This window comes from Ailuropoda melanoleuca, chromosome 13, assembly GCF_002007445.2.
Source record: "Ailuropoda melanoleuca isolate Jingjing chromosome 13, ASM200744v2, whole genome shotgun sequence".
In the NCBI taxonomy this organism is placed as follows: Eukaryota; Metazoa; Chordata; class Mammalia; order Carnivora; family Ursidae; genus Ailuropoda; species Ailuropoda melanoleuca.
Window position 1 is genome coordinate 27,344,917 of NC_048230.1, and position 18,478 is coordinate 27,363,394.

An 18,478-nucleotide genomic window follows, 5' to 3' on the forward strand; every position below is an offset into this window, starting at 1 on the left:
AAAAAAAAGCACCCAATCATAAACACAAGTGAAAGACAAAAATACTGGGGCAAAAATCTGCAACTAAAAGATTTCCTATCCTTCACCAGAAACGGCATCTGTTTTATTCGCCACTGGTGACTTGGTGACTTGGTGCCTGTGCAGGGCTTTGCAGAGAGTGGACACCCAAACACCTGCTGAGTCAATGAATCAACCTCACCAGCAATCGGGGAAATGCAAATCAAAGCCGTCCTAAGGTACTGTCCCCCTCTAGATATAGGGGATTGTAAAGATCAATACCGGGCCGTGCCCATGGAAATCTGAAGGTGTAAATTCTTGCTCATCCTATTGGGGGGAAATTTAGCAGCACCCTTAAACACTGCTCCCTGGTGACATGAAGGGCTGGTACGCACAGAACATTCAGCCCAGCACTGCCCGCAGCATCACAACACGTGGGAGGTGGTGGACAAATCCATACTCTGGAATACGATGCAGCCCTTACAAAGGGTAGTCTCCGCAACGGGAAGGAACTGGGGAGGCATGCCAAGTGACCGTGGTAGGCATGGCCTTGGAACGATTGCCAAAACTGTTGTTAAAGAGAAAAAAACAGGTTGGAATACAATACGTACGGCCAACAAGGCCAAACCCCATGATTGCAGATGAAGAGAAAAAGGACCAGAGGCAATACACTATTATGGGGCACCTGGCTGGCTCAGTCGGCCAAGGGTCCGGCTAGGTTTTGGCTCAGGTCGTGATCTTCCATGGTGAGATCGAGCCCCACGTGGGGCTCCACACTCAGCGGGGAGTCTGCTTGGGATTCTCTCTTCCTCTCCCTCTGCCCCTCCCCACCCCCCCTTAAATAAATAAATAAATCTTAAAAAAAAAAAAACCAAATACCACAATGCAGTTTGCTAAGTGTCCTGGCAGAAGTCAGTCCATGCAGCTTGGGAAACACAGACTGTAGGTACCGAACCCCAAACAGATGGACCAGGTACCTAGAGCCCTGAAAAAAAGCCAGATTTGCAGGCTCCTGGGCAGGGCAGGCCTGGCCGTGGGCTTCGCCCTCCTGGGCTTCAGAGGTCACTGATCAGTCATTTATTGCCCTCTCAGATTTCACTTCCCCCCTCTTCCTCTGCTCTCTCCTCCTTACACCATCTTATAAACATCTTCAGGATTGTCAGGTCTCTCAGAACCTCCCCCCATTTATTCCCTGTTCTCTCTTGCCTCTGCCCTGTTTTCTGGGAAGAGAAACAGTATAGGTGCTACTCACGCGGCTGCGGGCATGGAAATAGGTCCAGCCTTCTGGAGGACGGTGTATCAAAAACCTGAACGATGTGAACACCCTTTGATCCAGCAATCCCCTTTTCAGGAATTTATCCTAGGGAAACGTCACGGGTGTGTACAACCATCTGTCATTAAAGACGCACAAAGATGTTTGTGAAAACACTGTTTAAAAACAAAGGACTGGGGTGCCTGGGTGGCACAGCGGTTAAGCGTCTGCCTTTGGCTCAGGGCGTGATCCCAGCGTTATGGGATTGAGCCCCACATCAGGCTCCTCCGCTATGAGCCTGCTTCTTCCTCTCCCACTCCCCCTGCTTGTGTTCCCTCTCTCGCTGGATGTCTCTATCTCTGTCGAATAAATAAATAAAATCTTTAAAAAAAAACACAAAGGACTGAAAACCATCTAAATGTCCATCCCAATGAGACAATTAGCTTAATAATTATGGTGCAACATGAAAGATGATACTGTGGAGCAGGTATTGAAAGCTACGCTACGATGCTATAAAAAATATTCAATAACACAGGAAAAGCTTCATGGTATACAGTTGAGTGACAAAAGGAGGGGGCCAAATATGGATAATACGATCATACATATGCAGAGAGAGAGAGAGAATGAGAGAGCGAGCTCAAGCACGAGCACTAGATGACTTTAGCTATAGCACTAATGGCATAATTTGGACAATTATTTATCTCTGTGAGCCTCAGTTTCCAAACCTATAAAATGGGTATAATAAGAGCTACTTGATAGGGCCCCATAAGATAATGCTTATGAAGTGCTTAACATAGTACCTGGCACATAATACATTCTCAAAAGCATTAACGGTGGTTCAGCTCATTGGTTTATTCGTTCCCTCAAGTATTTATTGAGAGCCCTTGAACTTGCTACTTTCTCTGGAACTTTGCTCGCTAAACCTCTATTCAGTCTTCAAAATTCTGTTTAACTGTACTGTGATGCCCAACCCTCCTGCACTCTTCAAAATAAAAACACTAAATTTTAAACCCCCAAAAAACATGTATGCAGAAATTAAAACAATACTTTTCATTTCACAAACACAGTTGATCAAAAGAAGCCAGACAGAATTGGAAGCAGGGACTCAGAAACTTACACCTCAGTGTTCCTGGCAGTACTATTCACAATAGCAGCGAGGTGGAAACAACACAAATGTCCATTAACAGATGAATGGATGAAGAAAATGCGCTATATACCTACAATGGAACATTATTCAGCCTAAAAAAGGAATGAAATTTTGATAGGGTCTACAACATGGATGAGCCTTGAAAACTTCATTAAGTGAAATAAGCCAGATACAAAAAAGGCAAATATTGTATGATTCCACTTATATGAGATACCTGGAATAGGAAAATTCATAGAAAGTAGAATGGAGGTGGGAAAGAGACATGGGTATAAGAAATGGATAACTGTGATGGGTGCACAAAATTATGAATGTACTTTTAAAAAAAATATTTTATTTATTTGAAAGAGAACATGAGCAGAGGGGAGGGGCAGAGGCAGAGGGAGAGGAAGAAGCAGACTCCCGGCTGAGCAGGGAGCCCAATACACGGCTTGATCCCAGGACCCTGAAATCATAACCTGAGCTGAAGGCAGATGCTTCACTGACTAAGCCGCCCAAGTGCCCATGAATGTACTTAATGCCACTGAATTAGCCACTTAAAAATGGTTAAAACAGTAAATTTATGTGTATTTCACAATAAGACTTGGGAAGAAGAAGAAGCCGGATGGCTTGATTCCATTTATACAAAGTACGAAAACAGAGAAAACTAATGTATGGTAACAGAAGTCATAATGTTGTCTACTCTTTGTAAGTTAGTGGTTGGAAGAGGCCATGAAGGGGGACTTTGGGGTCATTTTCTATTTCTTCATTGAGTGCTGGTTCCATTGGTATGTTCAGTTGGTGAAAACGACCGAACTCTTCACTTGTGAGTTTGCTCCGTCTGCCTTTTTTATACTTCAATCAAAAGTGCACCAGAGGGGCGCCTGGGTGGCTCAGTCGTTAAGCGTTTTTCAGCTCAGGGCGTGATCCCGGAATCCTGGGATCGAGCCCCACATCAGGCTCCTCCGCTGGGAGCCTGCTTCTTCCTCTCCCACTCCCCCTGCTTGTGTTCCCTCTCTCGCTGGCTGTCTCTCTCTGTGTCAAGTAAATAAATAAAAATCTTAAAAAAAAAAAAAAGTGCAACAGAAAACAACAAAAATCCTAACATGTCTTGAAGAAAAAAATTTTTAAATATTTATTTGCTTATTTTAGAGACAGAGAGTGCAGGGGGGAGAGGGAGAGGGAGAGTACCAAGCCGATTCCTCGCTATGCGTGGAGCCCCTGGGTGGGGGGCTCGATCTCATGACCCTGAGATCTCCACCTGGGCTGAAATCAAAAGTACCACGCTCAACCGACTGAGCCACACAGGCACGGCCCCCCCCGCCCCCGCCAAATTTTTAAAGTAATCTCTAGGACTAGCGTGGGGCTCGAACTCACAACCCGCACTGAGCCAGCCAGCACCGCTCTCCCCCCCAAGAATTTTAATTGCAAAAATCCCGCCAAGTTCTTGGGAGCTAAACCTTTTTTTTCCTGTTTTCTTCCGGGCTCGTTTTCTTGTGCCTTTAAGCCTTCGCTGAATCCGTGCCTTCTTTGAAAGGCTTTCTCGCCTTATTTACCGAGATCTCACACTACCTGGGGCCGCATTCTTGGGAGCACCCGCACAATAACTAAATTACCTCCCGTCTCCTGACTAGCCCTGATTTGCACTTCCGAAGGTCAGAGAGACCACTCCCTACTGATCCCGCTAACTAGGTGCTCACACGCGTTACAAAGCAGTAATAAATCCAATCAGCCCTGGAGGCAGGGAGGAAGGCCGGAAGAACACGCCGGGACAAGGGAAGCGCCGCTCACGTTCTACCCCGGCAACGCCAGCACGCCTGTCTTCCAGACGCGAAGCCACGCCTTCTCCCAAGCGCCTCCCCCAACTCCATGTGGTCCCTCCCCTCACCCATGGGCTCCTGTTGCCCCGCCCAATGAGCGTGGCCCCGCCCCGGGAGGGCGACGATCCCGCCAACAATAACTCCGCCCCTCCTTCCGCTGAGTAACCTGCCCCTTTTAAAGAATACGTTTACGTCAGCCCGCCTTACGTAGACTTACGTCATCAGTGCAGAGCGCGGAGGCGGGACTTCCCGTGTCTGATTCAAACAGCTTCCGGGAGAAGCCGGAAGAGACGGGACCCTGGACAGAATCGGGGATAGCCAGCCCCTCCCCCGGCCCCTACGGAAAGGTGAGTCCATGGGCCGTCCTGGCGAAGTCAAAACACTTAGTCTGGCCGTTTCAGGTGAGGACCTCCTTCCTTATCGAGGCACAGTACCGGTCCAATCCCCCTTTAATTTCCCATGACTCCCTGCGTAATCAAGCCCCGCCCCCAGGCCCCCAGCCCCGCCCCGAAGTTTGAGGGGTGTGGATGGTTTGTGACCCCTTCACCGGACTCTACCCCTTATGGGCTGGGAGAACTGAGCTTGGCGGCCGGGGACCAGGTAGCCTTTCGTCTCGGGTGGGCCCACCGACTCCTCTCCAGCGCCGCGGGAATAGGGCCGCCCCACGCGGAGCCCGCCTCAGAAAAGGCAGGGTCGGGACCCCTCCTCACCGCGCAGTCAGGGTCGCCCACTGACTGAGGAGACACCAAAGGCCTCTGAGGCGGGAGATCTGGGGTCCTGCCCGGCCCCTGCCCACGAAAGTGCCCTGTGTCTGTGCCAGTCGTTTTCGCTTCTGTTCGCCGCAGTTTCCCTTTCTGTAAATCAGGATTGGTGACATTACCCATCTTACCGTTAGGGGCTAGTTGTGGCAGCGATAAGTAATTGCTACCATTTATTTATTGAACCATTGCAATGTGCCAGACACTGTGCTAAGTATTTTGCTTCGATGATTTCCCGTCACCGTCAAAACAACCTTATGAGGTAGGTACTATTTTTAACCCCATTTTACTGATGAGAAAGCTGAGGTTCTGAGAAAGTTGTCTGAGGTTGCAGAGCTAGTAAGAGGCAAGACCAGGATTATAATTAGGTTTTTTGTTTTTGGTTTTTTTACTCCAGGGCCCGTGTTCTAAATAAAGATGTGGAAGCTATTCAGATGTTGATATGTCCCACCAATTTTCTTTGAGCAGCTACTATGGCATTATGCTGGGCGCTAGGGTACATAGAAAAATACATGTGATCCTTGTCTTCCAGAAGTCTAGCAGAGAGAGATGGACAGGTAGAGGAGTATAATAAAGTTTTATAGGTATTGTGAAAATAGTCTATGAATGATAATCATCAGATTGGATTTGCCCGGGGATAGCTGTGAAAGCTGCACATTCTCCGAGGGAAAGAATAGGTACTCCAAAGGAGCAAGCCAGGGTCCTTCCTGTCTTTCTAAGAAACTGCCAAGGGAGAAACTACACAGGGCACGAAGAGAGATAGGGATATGGTTTGTGAGAGCTATTTTGGAATCTTTTCCAAAACCTTCCCACTTAGTGGTTTTGCAGTTGTGAGCCTATGGTGACCCAGGAGGGTGGTGTTTCTGGTGTCTGTCCTCCTTCGCTCCCTAGGACTTGTCAGAAGAGTTTCAGAGGTGACAGACACGGTGCCTGCTGCATAATGTCTGCAGATGTGTCCCTTTGGGGTGGTCTGACTGTGCTTCTGATGAAAAATTTAATTTTTTGGTTCTTGACATCGGAACCTGAGTACGTGACCACGAATGAGGTAGGGTTCAAATGGGACAATCTGGCAAGAGTGGCTGCACTATGCCTCCAGGAGACCCTAAAATAAAATATTGCATGCTTTTTCGTCTCTGAAGCCAACTTGGAGTCTTCTCAGGGGGGCATAGTTGCTCAACCAAGTCATAGAAATCCTAGAGAAACTGAGGGCTCAAAGAAGCAAATGTTTTTTCCCCACCTACCAAAAAAGCAACAGCCAGTGGCAGCAGCAGTCACCACAACAAAGCCATGAGATTTTCCCGATGATCCGCGCTCATTGGGAGCTCGAAATGTGAGAGAGGCAAGATGTGGAACCTGAATGCTAGTGTTTCACAGTAGAGGCAAAGGGTAAGTCCTTAGCCTTAGGTTGGGGGTCCAGAGGTAGGAAGGTCTGCTCCCTCTTCCAGAGGACACTGAACTCCGTTTTCTTTCACGGCTGAATCAGTTAGGACCTAAACAAACTAGGAACCCGGTTGCAACCCCACCTACCCTGCTGATGCTATCCCCCTTTGTTCCTGCAGTGTCGACCCAGTCAGCAGCCAGGCCATGGAGCTCTCTGATGTCACCCTCATTGAGGGTGTGGGTAATGAGGTGACTGTGGTGGCAGGTGTGGTGGTGCTGATTCTAGCCTTGGTCCTAGCTTGGCTCTCTACCTACGTAGCAGACAGCGGTAGCAACCAGCTCCTGGGCACCATTGTGTCAGCTGGAGACACATCCGTCCTCCACCTGGGGCATGTGGACCATCTAGTGTCAGGCCAAGGCACCCCAGAGCCAACCGAACTCCCCCATCCATCAGAGGGTAATGATGAGAAGGCTGAAGAGGCTGGCGAAGGTGGGGGAGACTCCACAGGGGAGCCTGGAGCTGGGGGTGGTATGGAGCCGGGCCTTGAGCATCTGCTTGACATCCAAGGCCTCCCCAAAAGACAAGCGGGCCCAGAAAGCAGCAGTCCAGAGGCCCCTCTGAGATCTGAGGATAGCAGCTGCCTCCCTCCCAGCCCGGGCCTCATCAGTGTGCGGCTCAAATTCCTCAACGACACCGAGGAGCTGGCTGTGGCCAGGCCGGAGGATACTGTGGGTGCCCTGAAGAGGTAAGTGGACTGGAGAGTGGGAGGCTGCTCATACCCCGTGCCCTCAGCCCTTGGTCACCTGAGAGGAGGCTGGTATCTACCTGGGAGCAGCAGGGATGTATCGGTCCAGCCCCCACTAGGGGTGGGTGGGATACTTCTTAGAAACTCACCCTTCCGTTCTTCCCTCGTTGCCGTTTTGTCGGTCCAGGCCTGTTTCCCTTCTCATTCCTTGCCTTCTGTCTTTCCTTCTCTTTGATCCTTCCAGTAAATACTTCCCTGGACAAGAGAGCCAGATGAAACTGATCTACCAGGGCCGTCTGCTGCAGGACCCAGCCCGCACGCTGCGTTCCCTGAACATTACCGACAACTGTGTGATTCACTGCCACCGCTCACCACCAGGGTCAGCTGTTCCAGGCCCTTCAGCCTCCCTGGCCCCCTCCTCAGCCGCTGAACCCCCCAGCCTCGGCGTCAGTGTGGGCAGCCTCATGGTGCCTGTGTTTGTGGTGCTGTTGGGTGTGGTCTGGTACTTCCGTATCAATTACCGCCAGTTCTTCACAGCACCTGCCACTGTCTCCCTGGTGGGGGTCACTGTCTTCTTCAGCTTCCTAGTATTTGGGATGTATGGACGATAAGGACATAGGGAGAAAATGAAAGGCATGGTCTTCCTCCTTTATGGCCTTCCCCCTTTCCTGGCCAGAGCTGGGCCCAAGGGCTTGAGAGGGAGGGGTGGAAAGGATGTGGCAGGTCCTCCTCCATAAGACATAGGAGGCAGGTACAGGGCCTCCCCTTCACGTCCACAAGGGTACAGACATCCCATCTCTGTGCAAGCACAACTCAGGTAGAAACGAGGATGTCATCTTCCTTCACTTTTAGGGTCCTAAAGTTCAGAGCTGAGCTGGTGGCCCAGCTCAGTGGGGAGCCTGGGCTCCGAGGATTCCCTCCCAGCTGTGGCCCTAGCTCTTTCCATTGTCCTGCATGTCTGCTCCTCAGTACCCAGGGCCGCCTGCCAGGGCAGCTCAGCATGGCCCCAGCATACTTCTGTAGGGAGCCTGGAGTATTTTTCTGTTTCTTAAGGGAATATCCATCTTTTGAGACTAAAGTCACACAGCAGGAATGAAGGTCGTGTCTGCTTTCTGTATAGGCACCTAGCCACCTCTACCTTCTCCCTCCACCCCTGTAGCAGGAATAGGGTGTTCTCTGTGTTCTGGATAGTTTCCCGTGTTCTCCCCTTTTTTCAAAGCACTTTGCTTGTTTTTTTTTTTTTTTTTTTTTTTAAATAGTCCTTTATAGAGCTCAGTCAGAAAGGGGATTGGGGCACAAAGCCAAGCCCCCAGCATTGGGAGAGGCCAAACCACAGCTGCTGCTACCCTAGGCCTAAGGCTGTAAGCAAGAGACAGCTCTGGCCCTCAGCCAGTGTCCTACCCTGCCCAGCTCCAAGGACGAGCTCTGGGTATGGAGCCCTGGGCCCCAGGCCTTTGCCTCTGGGGTTCTTGGATGGAGGGTCAGTGTCTGTGACTAAATAAAGTTCCATTTTGTGGCTGTGGAGCCTCCTTCTGTGACATTAAGAGAATGGCTTTGCTCTGCCCCCATCAACATGGTAATGAGGGTGGGTAGGCCGGGCTACCAACGGGAGATGCAGTTTATTTACACCAGCAGCCATGGGGGCAGGGGAAATACACAGCGTTTACAAAGTTAGCTACCTGTACAGGATGGATTACATATGCAAAAATAAAAATCTCAAGACCACAGGACAGCGTGAGCCCCACCCCCCTCCCCCAATGACCCCAGCATGCGGAAATGCCAGGCGGGTGGCCCCTGGGCATGCGGGGGGGAGTGATGCATGGAAGGAAAAGCCACCGGCCATGGAAATTAGTACAGAACCCCCCCACACACACTCAGACACATGATAGGATACAGGGTGGACGACACCTAGCCGGGGTGGGAAGGATGGGAATTGAAACCCACACAGCCTGCTGTTAGAGGGAGGGGAGTGGAGAGCTCCTAGCCCCTGTTCAACTACATGGTAGGGGGGCACACTCTCCCCAGAAGGAAAGGGGGTTTGCTCCCTCAGGGTCCCTGCTGGACCAAGCCCATCTCTTACCCAGCTTGGGCAGGGGGCTCTGCCCTGAGGGCGGGCCAAGGAACAATGGGGAAGTGGATGTGGACAAACCAGTTCCCAAACTACTTCCCACTTCTCCCTCCTCCAACCAGAGGGGGAAAGGGAGAGGCCAGAGGGGAAAGGGCATGGTAGGGCCTGAGCTGCGGCTGCCTCTCAGAAGGGAGAATGGCCCATGGCCTTCCTCCCTTCACCTTCAACCCACTCCCAAGACTTCATTCGGAAGCAGGCTGGAGGCTGGCTGAACTCCTCCTTTCCCTCTGGCTTCCCTTTAGAGGGAGAAGACTATGGAGGGTCAAGAACAGAGGAGCCCAGGCCCCAGGATTTATTCTAACTCCTGCCAAAATTTGTTTGGCTTTTTAAAAAATAATCACAATTCTTGGGTTAAAAACCAATTTGTAACCAGGCATCAGCCACAATCAGAACCACCCCAGGGGGAGACTGGGGTTCCAGACAGGGTACTGCAGCCCTCTCTCTCGTTGTTCCCTTAACCCTCTAGGGTCCCTAACCCAAATCAGTCCAACCAGTCCTGGGTACTAGCTACCCAAATGTGGGATGGCTCCTCCTGGGAAGAGGGCAGGGTTCACATCCAGCAAATGCCAGAGAACATGGCTCAGGGTCAACTCCATCCCTGTGTCAGTCAGCTCTGCTCCCAGCCCAGACTGTAGTCTTCCAGCTCAGCTCCTGGGAGCGATGGTGCCCACGTGGAGGTGGGACAGTACATCTCTTCGGGATGTAGACCAGGCAGGTGGGCACACTGGCATGATAGTCCCACAGAGGGGCAATGCCTAAGCATGACACCCCTCCACTGACAGCCCAGAGCACAGAGACTAGCCTCTTCCCACCCCAACTCCTAGCAAAGGGGGAGAGGTAAAAGATTAGGGTTTTCCTCAGAGCCCCAAACCACAAGTACAGAATAAATAACTTAAAAGCGGCTAAGGAAGGGGAAACAGGGCAGGCTTCGGAGGCAGGAGCATCGAGAGAGGAACTGAAGCTGGTCAAGGTGAAGGAGGGGGGTAGCAAGCAGCAGTTGGGAACTTGGACTGCCCTGCTAGGGCAGTGGGGCAGGATAGGCGGGAGGAACATGGGGCCACCCCAGGAGGGTGAGGCTGGGCCCCTTCCTGGGGCAGGGAATGAGGTAAGAAAACATTTCAAATAAAGCAGCACCGTTCCCTCTCACCTTGGGGCCCCACTCCTCACCAGCCCTGCGTCAGGGAGGAAAGGTGGGGGGGGGGAGTCATTTTGATACACAGCTCCCTCTTCCTACCCTCCCCTTGTCCCTTCCTTGAAGCTGTAGAGGCTGGAGGCCCTTTCCTGGCACCCAACAACAAAAGGACAGCTCCTGCTGCCAAGGAGGCCCATGGGGACTGAGGGGAAAGGGCTGCCCCTGTGAGGGGCAGGGAAGGCGGTGGCAGTTCTGGACGCCCACCTCAGCAGACAGCTTGCTGTGCCTGCCTACCCCTGGGATTGGGGGCATTTGATAGGATTCTGCACACAGACAGGACACGCCCAGCCCTGCCCCTCAGCTCCAAGCACCGGACCCATTCACATTGCTGAGGGCAGCTGGGGGAGGCCCCCTCCAGGCTCAGCTTCCAACCCACAGCCTCCCGGGTAGCCACAATGCTTCTCGGCAGGGCTTCGTCCAGTTCCTGGGGTGGGGGGCAGGCAGTGCCCTGGCACAGTGCCCAGGTCAGGCCCCTGGCCTAGCTGGACATCCAGTAACTCACAGAATAAATAGGAAAACCACCTCCCCACCAAACTTATGTCCAAGGCATAATATGTCCAGGTCTGAGTCCTGCATGCCAAGGGGTCGTGCTCCGTCGCAGAGGACCCTGACACCCCCCAGGGGCGCATAACTGGATCCTCTGCCTGCCTGGCCCACCAAGCTTCCCAAGCCCAAACCCCCAGCAGCCGTCCATTTGCCAGGCTTTGCCACCTGGGCGGGGGTTGGGAGAGAGGGCTCTGCTCAGCCAAAGGCTATCCCTTGCACCCAAGTCAGTTGATGTCATCGTAGATGCTGGGCGTCGGGGGTGCCGGTGGCTTTGGCTTCTTCTTCTTGTTGGAGCCTAGGCTGGAGGCAGTCCCTACCAGGCTCAGATGGGATTTCTTTTTCTTGGTTTTCCGTGACTCAGAGCTGTTGGTACCTGAAGAGAAAGAGGCACCAGGGATGAGTGCTGGGCTGTGTCAGGAGAACACAGGTGTCCCTACCACCCTGGCAGAGCGCCACGGGCACAGAGCCCGTGGAGCCCAGCTGTATCACCTACCTAGACCCCATCCCTGATTCTCACTCGTCTTGGAGGAGCCTGAATCAGAGGGTGAGAGATCAGAGGAGCCGTCCCACTGAAGCCGGCTGATCAGGGCCTGGCTGTCAGTCATGTCAAAGCTGTCATTATCCAGGGAACTCTCAACCTCGGGAAGGACGCTGGAAAGGGGACGGGTCAAAGAAGGCCTTTAGGGTTACCGATCATCACCCTCATCTTTGACAACCCACCACCCTCTTTGGGAGGGTCCCTTACGCTGAGGGTCCGAGGAAATAAATCCGCACGGCTCGCCGCTGCTCATCTGTGTGCTGGGGGCAGCGCAGGGACCTGGTGGGGAGAGAATTAATCAGACCCTGACAAGGCAGGAAGGGTCTGAGGACCTCAGGTGAAGCCCCTTTCCCTCAGCAGAGGCGGGAGGCATGGACACAGACAGGGAAGGGATAAACAGAGTGCCCCCAGATTGCGGCCTAAGGCCTGACCATTAGAGGAGGGAAGGGAAGGGTGGGAGCCCTGTTGCTCAAGTCCAAGGGTACTCCCGACCCATGCCCAGGGTGAGTGTGCAGGAGAGCCCCCTGGCCCCCTTTCTAGGTTCTGAGCTCACCTTGTGCACATCTTCTTGGTGTGTTCAGAAATCACCCCACATTGCTGGAAGAGGAATAGAAGCTGAAAGGAGGGATGGAGGGGAACCTACTCTAGACACTAGATACTCCCTTCTGTATGAAGGCTAGAGCGCACAAGCAGAGGGGGGCCCGAGGTGTCCAGGACAATCCCAGACCACCACTGGCCAGGAAACCTAATTCCAGAGAGAGTGAGCTATGTGGCCCTGACTGCTGTCACCAGCCTTCTCCGGGGACGTGACCACTGCCTGTGGCTCCAGCCCACTCCCAAGGGCCTCCCCTTCCCTGGTCTCTCACCGTGGTGAGCAGGTTACGCAGCTCGTCCGGCCCCAGGGTCTCGTAGCTGATCCCAGTTGAGTTGTTATACTGGGGGAGAACCAAAGGTACAGGTCAAAGAGGCAGCTGCCCCCAGAGGGAGGAAGGAAGGGGCAGATGGGGGTGGGGAACCAGTCCCTCTCATCCTTCTCTACGTAGGAGGGCCTTTTCGGCCGGTCCAGCAGCTTCCCAGTGGTTCTTCCCATCCCACCTACACGTCGGGGAGGGGCTGGGACCCAGCAAGAGCATAAATACGCAAAACCGAAACACCCCATCTAGTGCTTTCCAGCATCAGCAATCCGACCCCCACCTGCCCAAATCCCACCCAACTCACAGCAAGGAAAGCGAGAGCGAACCCGAGAGGAGCAGCACCTACTCACCTTAAAAGGATCCGAGTTGCTAAGTTCCCCTGAAGAAGAAAAAAGAAGGGGAAGGGTGTTTGATGCAGAGGTACAGACAGAGAACCCTGAAAATAACCAGAGAGGAAGTGGGGGTGACAGAAGGATCACAGGCCCTCCCTCGATACCCCTGTCCCCTCAGGTCCCCACCTCCACCCTCCAGCAGACGCAGCTGGAATCACCCCCATCCTTCAAGCCCCACTTACCATTTTTGTGTTTTAAAGACTTGGATCTTCGAGGGGAATTGGGGTTCTGGAATGGGAGATACCACAGCTTTGGGGAAAGGGTAACGATAAGGGGGAGCCGAGAACCCAGGGAAGGAAAAAAGATTTGACAAAGAAACATCCTCAAATTCCTACTCTTCCTCCCCAGTAAGAGGCCCACCTACCCATATTCCCTCCTCCCCTACTCTCCCAAAGCCTCCAGTGCCCTCCTGCCCACCACAGACACCCTCAGCCCGAAACCCAGAGAGGCACTCCACGACCTCAGACTTGAGTCAAGACACCCGAGGACTCCCTGCCCCAAGGGGAGGGTATCTGTCCTTCGCCCAAATTTCCCTCATGCTTGCCCCGGCTCTCACCTTGTCTGATTTTCTCTTCTTGGCTGTGTAGGACAAAAACAAAAGGGCCGGGTCACTTTAAGTTCTCAGTCTAAGGACCCCTACGGAAACGCACGCTACATTCTGCCCCCCTCATTCAACGTAACAACTTGTGACCCTTACATAGCCAATTCCCGCTTGCCCACCTCACCCTGATGCCCAACCACCACACCCAGCTTCCCCAGATCCCTAAGCACCTTTCTTCTCTGAGCCATAGGACCAGTCGTTGTCATTGATGTCATCGTTATCCTCTTGGTCACTCTCCGACTTGTTCATATTGTTGCTGTTGGCAATCCTGCCAACAGAAGGGAAGAGACAGGGTCAAGGCGGCCATCTCTCTCTGCCCCCGGCCACAGAGGCCAAGCACGTGCCACCCTGGGTGCCCTACCAAGGCCCCGGGGCGGGGAACTACACCGCAGCACAGGGTACAAGAGACGAGCCAAGCAGCTCTGGTTCCGGCAGTGGGAGAAGCCCTCACCGGCGGTTGGCGATGCGGCTGCTGTTCCGGCCCATTCCCAGGCACTTCTCCAGATGCGGAGCAAAGCGGGAGGCAGCAATACTGCGGCTGCAATTGGGGCAGACACACTCCTTGCTCTTCCACTGGTTGAAAACCTGTCCAAAGATGTCCAACCCCGGCTGGTCCACGATCTCTGGGGACAGGAGAGGCGTGGCGATCAGGGCGGGCAGGGAACCCTCACCTCTTGTTTCCCGCCCGTGGCCCCATGGCCTCTTGAAACCCCCTGCCTAGGCTCACAGGAGCTCCAGGCGCCACATCGGGTGCAGTTTCCAGACGAGGAACTTCCAAGGATCCCTGGGACAGGGGCCCGACGGCTCTCCTTCAACCCTGAAGCTCACCAAAATCCTTCATGCTATCAGGGTCCGTGTCGTCCAGGAAGAAGTAGCCACACTTGACAGCCCGGTGTACCTCAAAGCAGAATCCCAAACAAGAATCCTCGACCAGGTCCGCGTATATCTCCTGAGCGATGGCCTGGGCCCAGGGGAGAAGAGCCGCGGTCAGGAGAGTCACGGCCCCCTGGACTGACAGCAGCTCTCACCAACCAAGTCTGCCAATCGCCCTGGCCCCAAATCATGCTTTCTCTGCCATTTTCCCCATCTTGACTTTGCGTCCTTTCTTCTTCCGGATGCTTGGGCCTTTTCAGTTGGCTATTCCCTTTAAGGAACCAGGCTGACTACCCAAATTCCTCTTTGGTGTGAATGCCAGATATAGCGACGTAGAGACATCAAGAGAAAGAACTAGAGGCACACGTGGGGGAGCCCTCACCTCTAGTTTGCTGTTATCCAGGCCAGACAAAGACATTTCCTCCATTTTCATTTGTAAACTCTTGTGGAGACGGCGCTCTGACTGCTCATAGCACAGCGGGCGGCAACACGGCTGCACACATGGGGGTGGGGGGTGTTGGTGAGTCCCAGGCACCTCTGAAGACTGCCACCTCCCTTCTGCACCTCCCTGCCCAGAGCTTAATCCTGGCATCGGGATATACCCGTCCCCAAAGCCTAGGCTCACTAAGTCTGGATGGTCCTTCAGGGCCTGAAACCCAAAGGCGGCCTAGTCCTTCCCAGCACTTAACTCAGGCCCTGGACTCTGCTACCAGTCCAAGTCTGGGTCTATAGAAGGCAGCAGCTCACCCCAGGTCCCCCGAACTCAAACCCCTCTTCGATACCCATGGTGCAATGCAGCAGGGGGAGGAGAAGGAACTCTAAGGCCTCAAAGCAAACCCACAGGGTGTGGCAAAGAACTGCACAGACTCCTAAATACACCCCCCCCCTTCCCTAGGCTCTCCTCAGAGTCACCTCTGCTTTCAGCCAGGATGTCCACTTGGGGGGGTACTGCTACCAGAAGTAGGAATAGCCCTAGAACCCTACAACCTTCACCCCACTCTGTCTTCCCCTGAAATAAGCCTGTGACTACAGGGGCGCAGAGCCCACAGAAACCTAGAGCTGAAGGAGCATTTCTAGCCACCATGAGCAAGAAGCCAGGGTAGAGCCCAGTCGGGATGGCATGCCAGGAGTGGGCACTCCCCTTACCTGTTCTTCTTTTAGATAACCACCCTCCCTCCCTCAGGACCAGCCCGGAAGTCTCTCCAAGAGCCCCAAAGTCCAGGAATCCCCACCAAAGGATTCAGAAACAGCGCCCACAGTCCGGGGCCCCTCTGAACGGTGGGTACGAGTTTAAGGAGCTGCCGGCCTAGAGTGGGGTGGGGACTGACAAATGAGCCAGGGGCACTGGGGAGGGTAGGAGGCCGGGCCTCGGCTCTTCCCCCGTCCCTGCGGCACTGCTGCTGCATCATACCGACTGGGGGGAGGAGAGCCGAGCCGCCCGAGGCCGGCGCCGGTCCGGGACAGACCGACCCCTAGAGAGTGGGCAGAGTGGGACGCGTCCCGGCCCCTCTCCTTCCCCGCCCGCCGACAGCCCTAGCCGGCCGGGGAGAGGAGTCCGGGAGGGTGTCTCTATTGTCCCGGGGGCTGGGGCCTGGCTCCCTAACAAAGGCCCCGCGCCCCCTCCCCGGCCGGCCCTGCCCCGCCCAGGGGGGACCCAGACAGGGGGAGAGCTGGGGGCCCCAGCCGGGCCGGGAAGCCGGGGGAAGCCGGGCGTTTCCGCGTCGGCCCGGGGGGAGGGGAAGGGGCGCTGACCCAGACCTGGGGGGAGGGGGCCCAAGCCCCGCCTCGGGCCCCGCCCCCCGCCCCCCGCAGGCCAAGCGCGAGCGCGCTCCAACCTCCTCCTCTTCCTCCTCCCGCCCCTCTTCAACACCCCGCCCCCGCCCTCCCTTCCTCTTCCTTCTTTCGCTTTCGCGCGCCCAGCGACTGCTCGCGCCTGCTAGAAGGGCCCGAGCGCGTGCATCTGCCCCGCGGCCGCAGCTCGGCAGCATTTGCTCCAGGGGGCGGGGACCGGGCGGGGAGGAGGGGCGCCACGCCGCCGTCCAAAGTACCGGCGGACGGGGACGGGGGCGGGGAAATGGGCGGGGCTTTCGGGAGCCATCTCTGCCAATTGCCGTCTCGCCTGGGTCCGGCCGGCCCAATAGGATGGCAGTGGGTGGAGCGACGTTCAAGGTGAGGTGCGCGGTGCGCTGGGGGCGGAGACGTTGTGCCGTCCCGGCCGGCTCCGGGGCGGGGGCAGCGGGTGGCGTCGAAAGAGAGCGCCGGCTCCCAGCCGAGCCTGGGACGCCTTCCGGCCCAGGATCCCCCGCCCTTCCCTCGGGGCTCCCGGCTCTTTTCACCCCCCCACCCCGCGGCGCCCCCACGCCGGCATTTACCCCGTAGCGTGCAGCCACTTCTCTGAAGAGGCCGGAGTTGAAGTGGGGCTCTCTTAGCACCTCAGGGCAGAAAACCTATGGAGCCAAAGGGGCTCGTCCGATCCTCCGTTCCCCTGTTTCTGGGCGGGTCTCAGCCCACTCCAGGCCTGCGAGCCAACGAACGCCCGAGATGAGGGTCCTCCGCTGAGGGCGGAGGCCGAGCTGTGCTCTTGTGAGCCGTGCGCCCTCCCCGCCCTCAGCCTAATTTAGATCCCACACCTGCTCGGCTTTCCTGCTTCCGGAACCCACGCTGGACCCCCCACCTCTCGGACAGCCTGCCTGGCACTGGCCAGACCCTTCCCCCGACTCCGCGCTACTCCCCTGGGTGTGCGCATATCCGCGCGCTCTCCCAGTCGCCCTTTACCTTCTGGAGGAAAAGGCCTTTCCCAGCCGCAACCGATGCCCAGACTGGCGCTTCTATCTCGGTTATTCTCTGGATCTGAAGTGTTGGAACGGGGGTCTGACAGCCCTCTCTCCTAGAAGATGGGATTAAACAAGGAAATTCTTATACACTTAGGGACCATCATTGGCTGTTTGGTCTTCGGCAAACGTTTATTGAGGCAATAGTCCTGAGTGGTTAAGACCAGGAGTCAGATTTGAATTTGAATTTGTGGACCTGACAAATAAACTTGATCAAATGAGCTCTCTGTTGCCTCAGTTTACTCTGTTGTCACTAGGTATAATGATAGTACCTATCTCGTTAGGTTGTTGTAAGGACTGACAAGTCAGTGCATGTGAAACTCTTAGCTCAGGGTAAGTGCTTTATAAATTTTAGCTGTTATTCTTTTTTTTTTTTAAGATTTTATTTATTTATTCGATAGAGATAGAGACAGCCAGCGAGAGAGGGAACACAAGCGGGAGAAGTGGGAGAGGAAGAAGCAGGCTCCTAGCAGAAGAGCCTGACGTGGGGCTCGATCCCATAACGCCGGGACCACGCCCTGAGCTGAAGGCAGACGCTTAACCGCTGTGCCACCCAGGCGCCCCTTAGCTGTTATTCTTACATGCTCTAAGAATTCGTACAGTGCCCTGTGCTGGGATGCTAAGCTGAAATAAGGCAGTTGTGCTTCCTCAAGAAGTTCACAATTTGTCGGGTAGACAGAACTGTAGGAAAATAATTGCCAAAAGCTGTGATAAAAACGAGAGAGGGGCGCCTGGGTGGCTCAGTCAGTTAAGCATCTGACTTCGGCTCAGGTCATGATCTTGGGGTCCTGGGATCCAGCCCCACATGGGGCTCCCTGCTCAGCCAGGAGCCTGCTTCTCCTACTCCCTCTACCCCTCCCCCCTCCTGCTTGTGTGTTCTCGCTGTCTTTCTAACACATTAAATCTTCAAACAAACAAACAAGAGAGATGCACAGGGGATGGGGTGGCCAGGAGGACAGATAAAATGTTGTAAGAGAGTTGGTCAGTAATGGCTTTTTGTAGTGGGAGATGAACTAGGTCAAGGCAGGCCAGGAAGGCACTAGACATCCCCAACAGCAAGCTTCAGGAGTATGGTTCAGTTTGGGGCCTGGCTGGAATGTAGGAATGGGTGGGGAAGCAGCAGAAGGTGAGCAGGTCAGACCATACGGGACTAAAGGTGTGCTGAGTAATCGGAGCTTTAACCCTACAGGCCATGAGGAGTCCTCAAGGGGAACCATTTGCTCAGACTTGAATTTTAAGTAGATCACTCTGGCATGCTGAGTCTGTAGATTTTTAAAATTTATTTATCTGGGTGGGGGGAGAGCACAAACAGGAGAAGTGGCAGAGAGAGAGGGAGAAGCAGACTCCCCACTGAGCAGGGATCCCATGCAGGGCTCGATCCAAGGAC

At 54.4% G+C, this 18,478-nt stretch overlaps 3 protein-coding genes and 2 long non-coding RNA genes across 12 annotated transcripts in view; 3 read left to right on the plus strand and 2 right to left on the minus strand.

The window, feature by feature from the left end:
• The window catches only part of ASB16 (ankyrin repeat and SOCS box containing 16), a 12,305-nt gene extending 12,086 nt beyond the window's left edge, over nucleotides 1–219 (plus strand). Inside the window, exon 5 of the mRNA XM_034639958.1 lies at nucleotides 90–219. Coding sequence (XP_034495849.1) covers nucleotides 90–128 — 39 coding nt within the window. The 3' untranslated portion in view covers nucleotides 129–219. The remainder of the gene's footprint in view (nucleotides 1–89) is intronic.
• Nucleotides 220–433: 214 nt separating this feature from the next.
• Nucleotides 434–4,608, minus strand: LOC117795411. Its single transcript, XR_004619408.1, has 3 exons — nucleotides 4,410–4,608; nucleotides 1,250–1,388; nucleotides 434–565 (listed from the first exon to the last, which is right to left on the minus strand). It is a non-coding gene; the product is annotated as an uncharacterized LOC117795411 (long non-coding RNA).
• Nucleotides 4,455–8,596, plus strand: TMUB2 (transmembrane and ubiquitin like domain containing 2). Of its 3 annotated transcripts, none has more exons than XM_011225640.3 (3): nucleotides 4,455–4,539; nucleotides 6,510–7,076; nucleotides 7,321–8,596. In XM_011225640.3, the coding sequence occupies exons 2-3, from the start codon at nucleotides 6,535–6,537 to the stop codon at nucleotides 7,685–7,687; spliced, it is 909 nt and encodes a 302-aa protein (XP_011223942.1). In that variant the 5' UTR covers nucleotides 4,455–4,539; nucleotides 6,510–6,534; the 3' UTR covers nucleotides 7,688–8,596. The 3 variants fall into 3 exon arrangements, with proteins under 3 accessions (XP_011223942.1, XP_011223941.1, XP_002919780.1); XM_011225639.3 differs by having other exon boundaries at nucleotides 4,462–4,593; XM_002919734.4 differs by lacking the exon at nucleotides 4,455–4,539 and adding an exon at nucleotides 4,717–5,212.
• Nucleotides 8,597–8,676: 80 nt separating this feature from the next.
• ATXN7L3 (ataxin 7 like 3) lies at nucleotides 8,677–15,968 on the minus strand. Of its 5 annotated transcripts, XM_034639959.1 has the most exons (13): nucleotides 15,407–15,545; nucleotides 14,643–14,753; nucleotides 14,216–14,348; nucleotides 13,839–14,010; nucleotides 13,558–13,655; nucleotides 13,343–13,365; nucleotides 12,969–13,035; nucleotides 12,745–12,830; nucleotides 12,347–12,415; nucleotides 12,034–12,077; nucleotides 11,688–11,759; nucleotides 11,436–11,593; nucleotides 8,677–11,315 (listed from the first exon to the last, which is right to left on the minus strand). In XM_034639959.1, exons 2-13 carry the CDS (start codon nucleotides 14,691–14,693, stop codon nucleotides 11,167–11,169), a joined length of 1,122 nt encoding a protein of 373 aa, XP_034495850.1. In that variant the 5' UTR covers nucleotides 14,694–14,753; nucleotides 15,407–15,545; the 3' UTR covers nucleotides 8,677–11,166. The 5 variants fall into 5 exon arrangements, with proteins under 5 accessions (XP_034495850.1, XP_019655766.1, XP_002919781.2 ...); XM_019800207.2 differs by having other exon boundaries at nucleotides 14,643–15,968; XM_002919735.4 differs by lacking the exon at nucleotides 15,407–15,545 and having other exon boundaries at nucleotides 12,745–12,773; nucleotides 12,969–13,014; nucleotides 14,643–15,142.
• On the plus strand, nucleotides 15,157–17,312 carry LOC105237881. Of its 2 annotated transcripts, XR_856549.3 has the most exons (3): nucleotides 15,163–15,359; nucleotides 15,444–15,538; nucleotides 16,872–17,312. It is a non-coding gene; the product is annotated as an uncharacterized LOC105237881 (long non-coding RNA). The 2 variants fall into 2 exon arrangements; XR_004619407.1 differs by having other exon boundaries at nucleotides 15,157–15,538.
• Nucleotides 17,313–18,478: the final 1,166 nt, after the last annotated feature.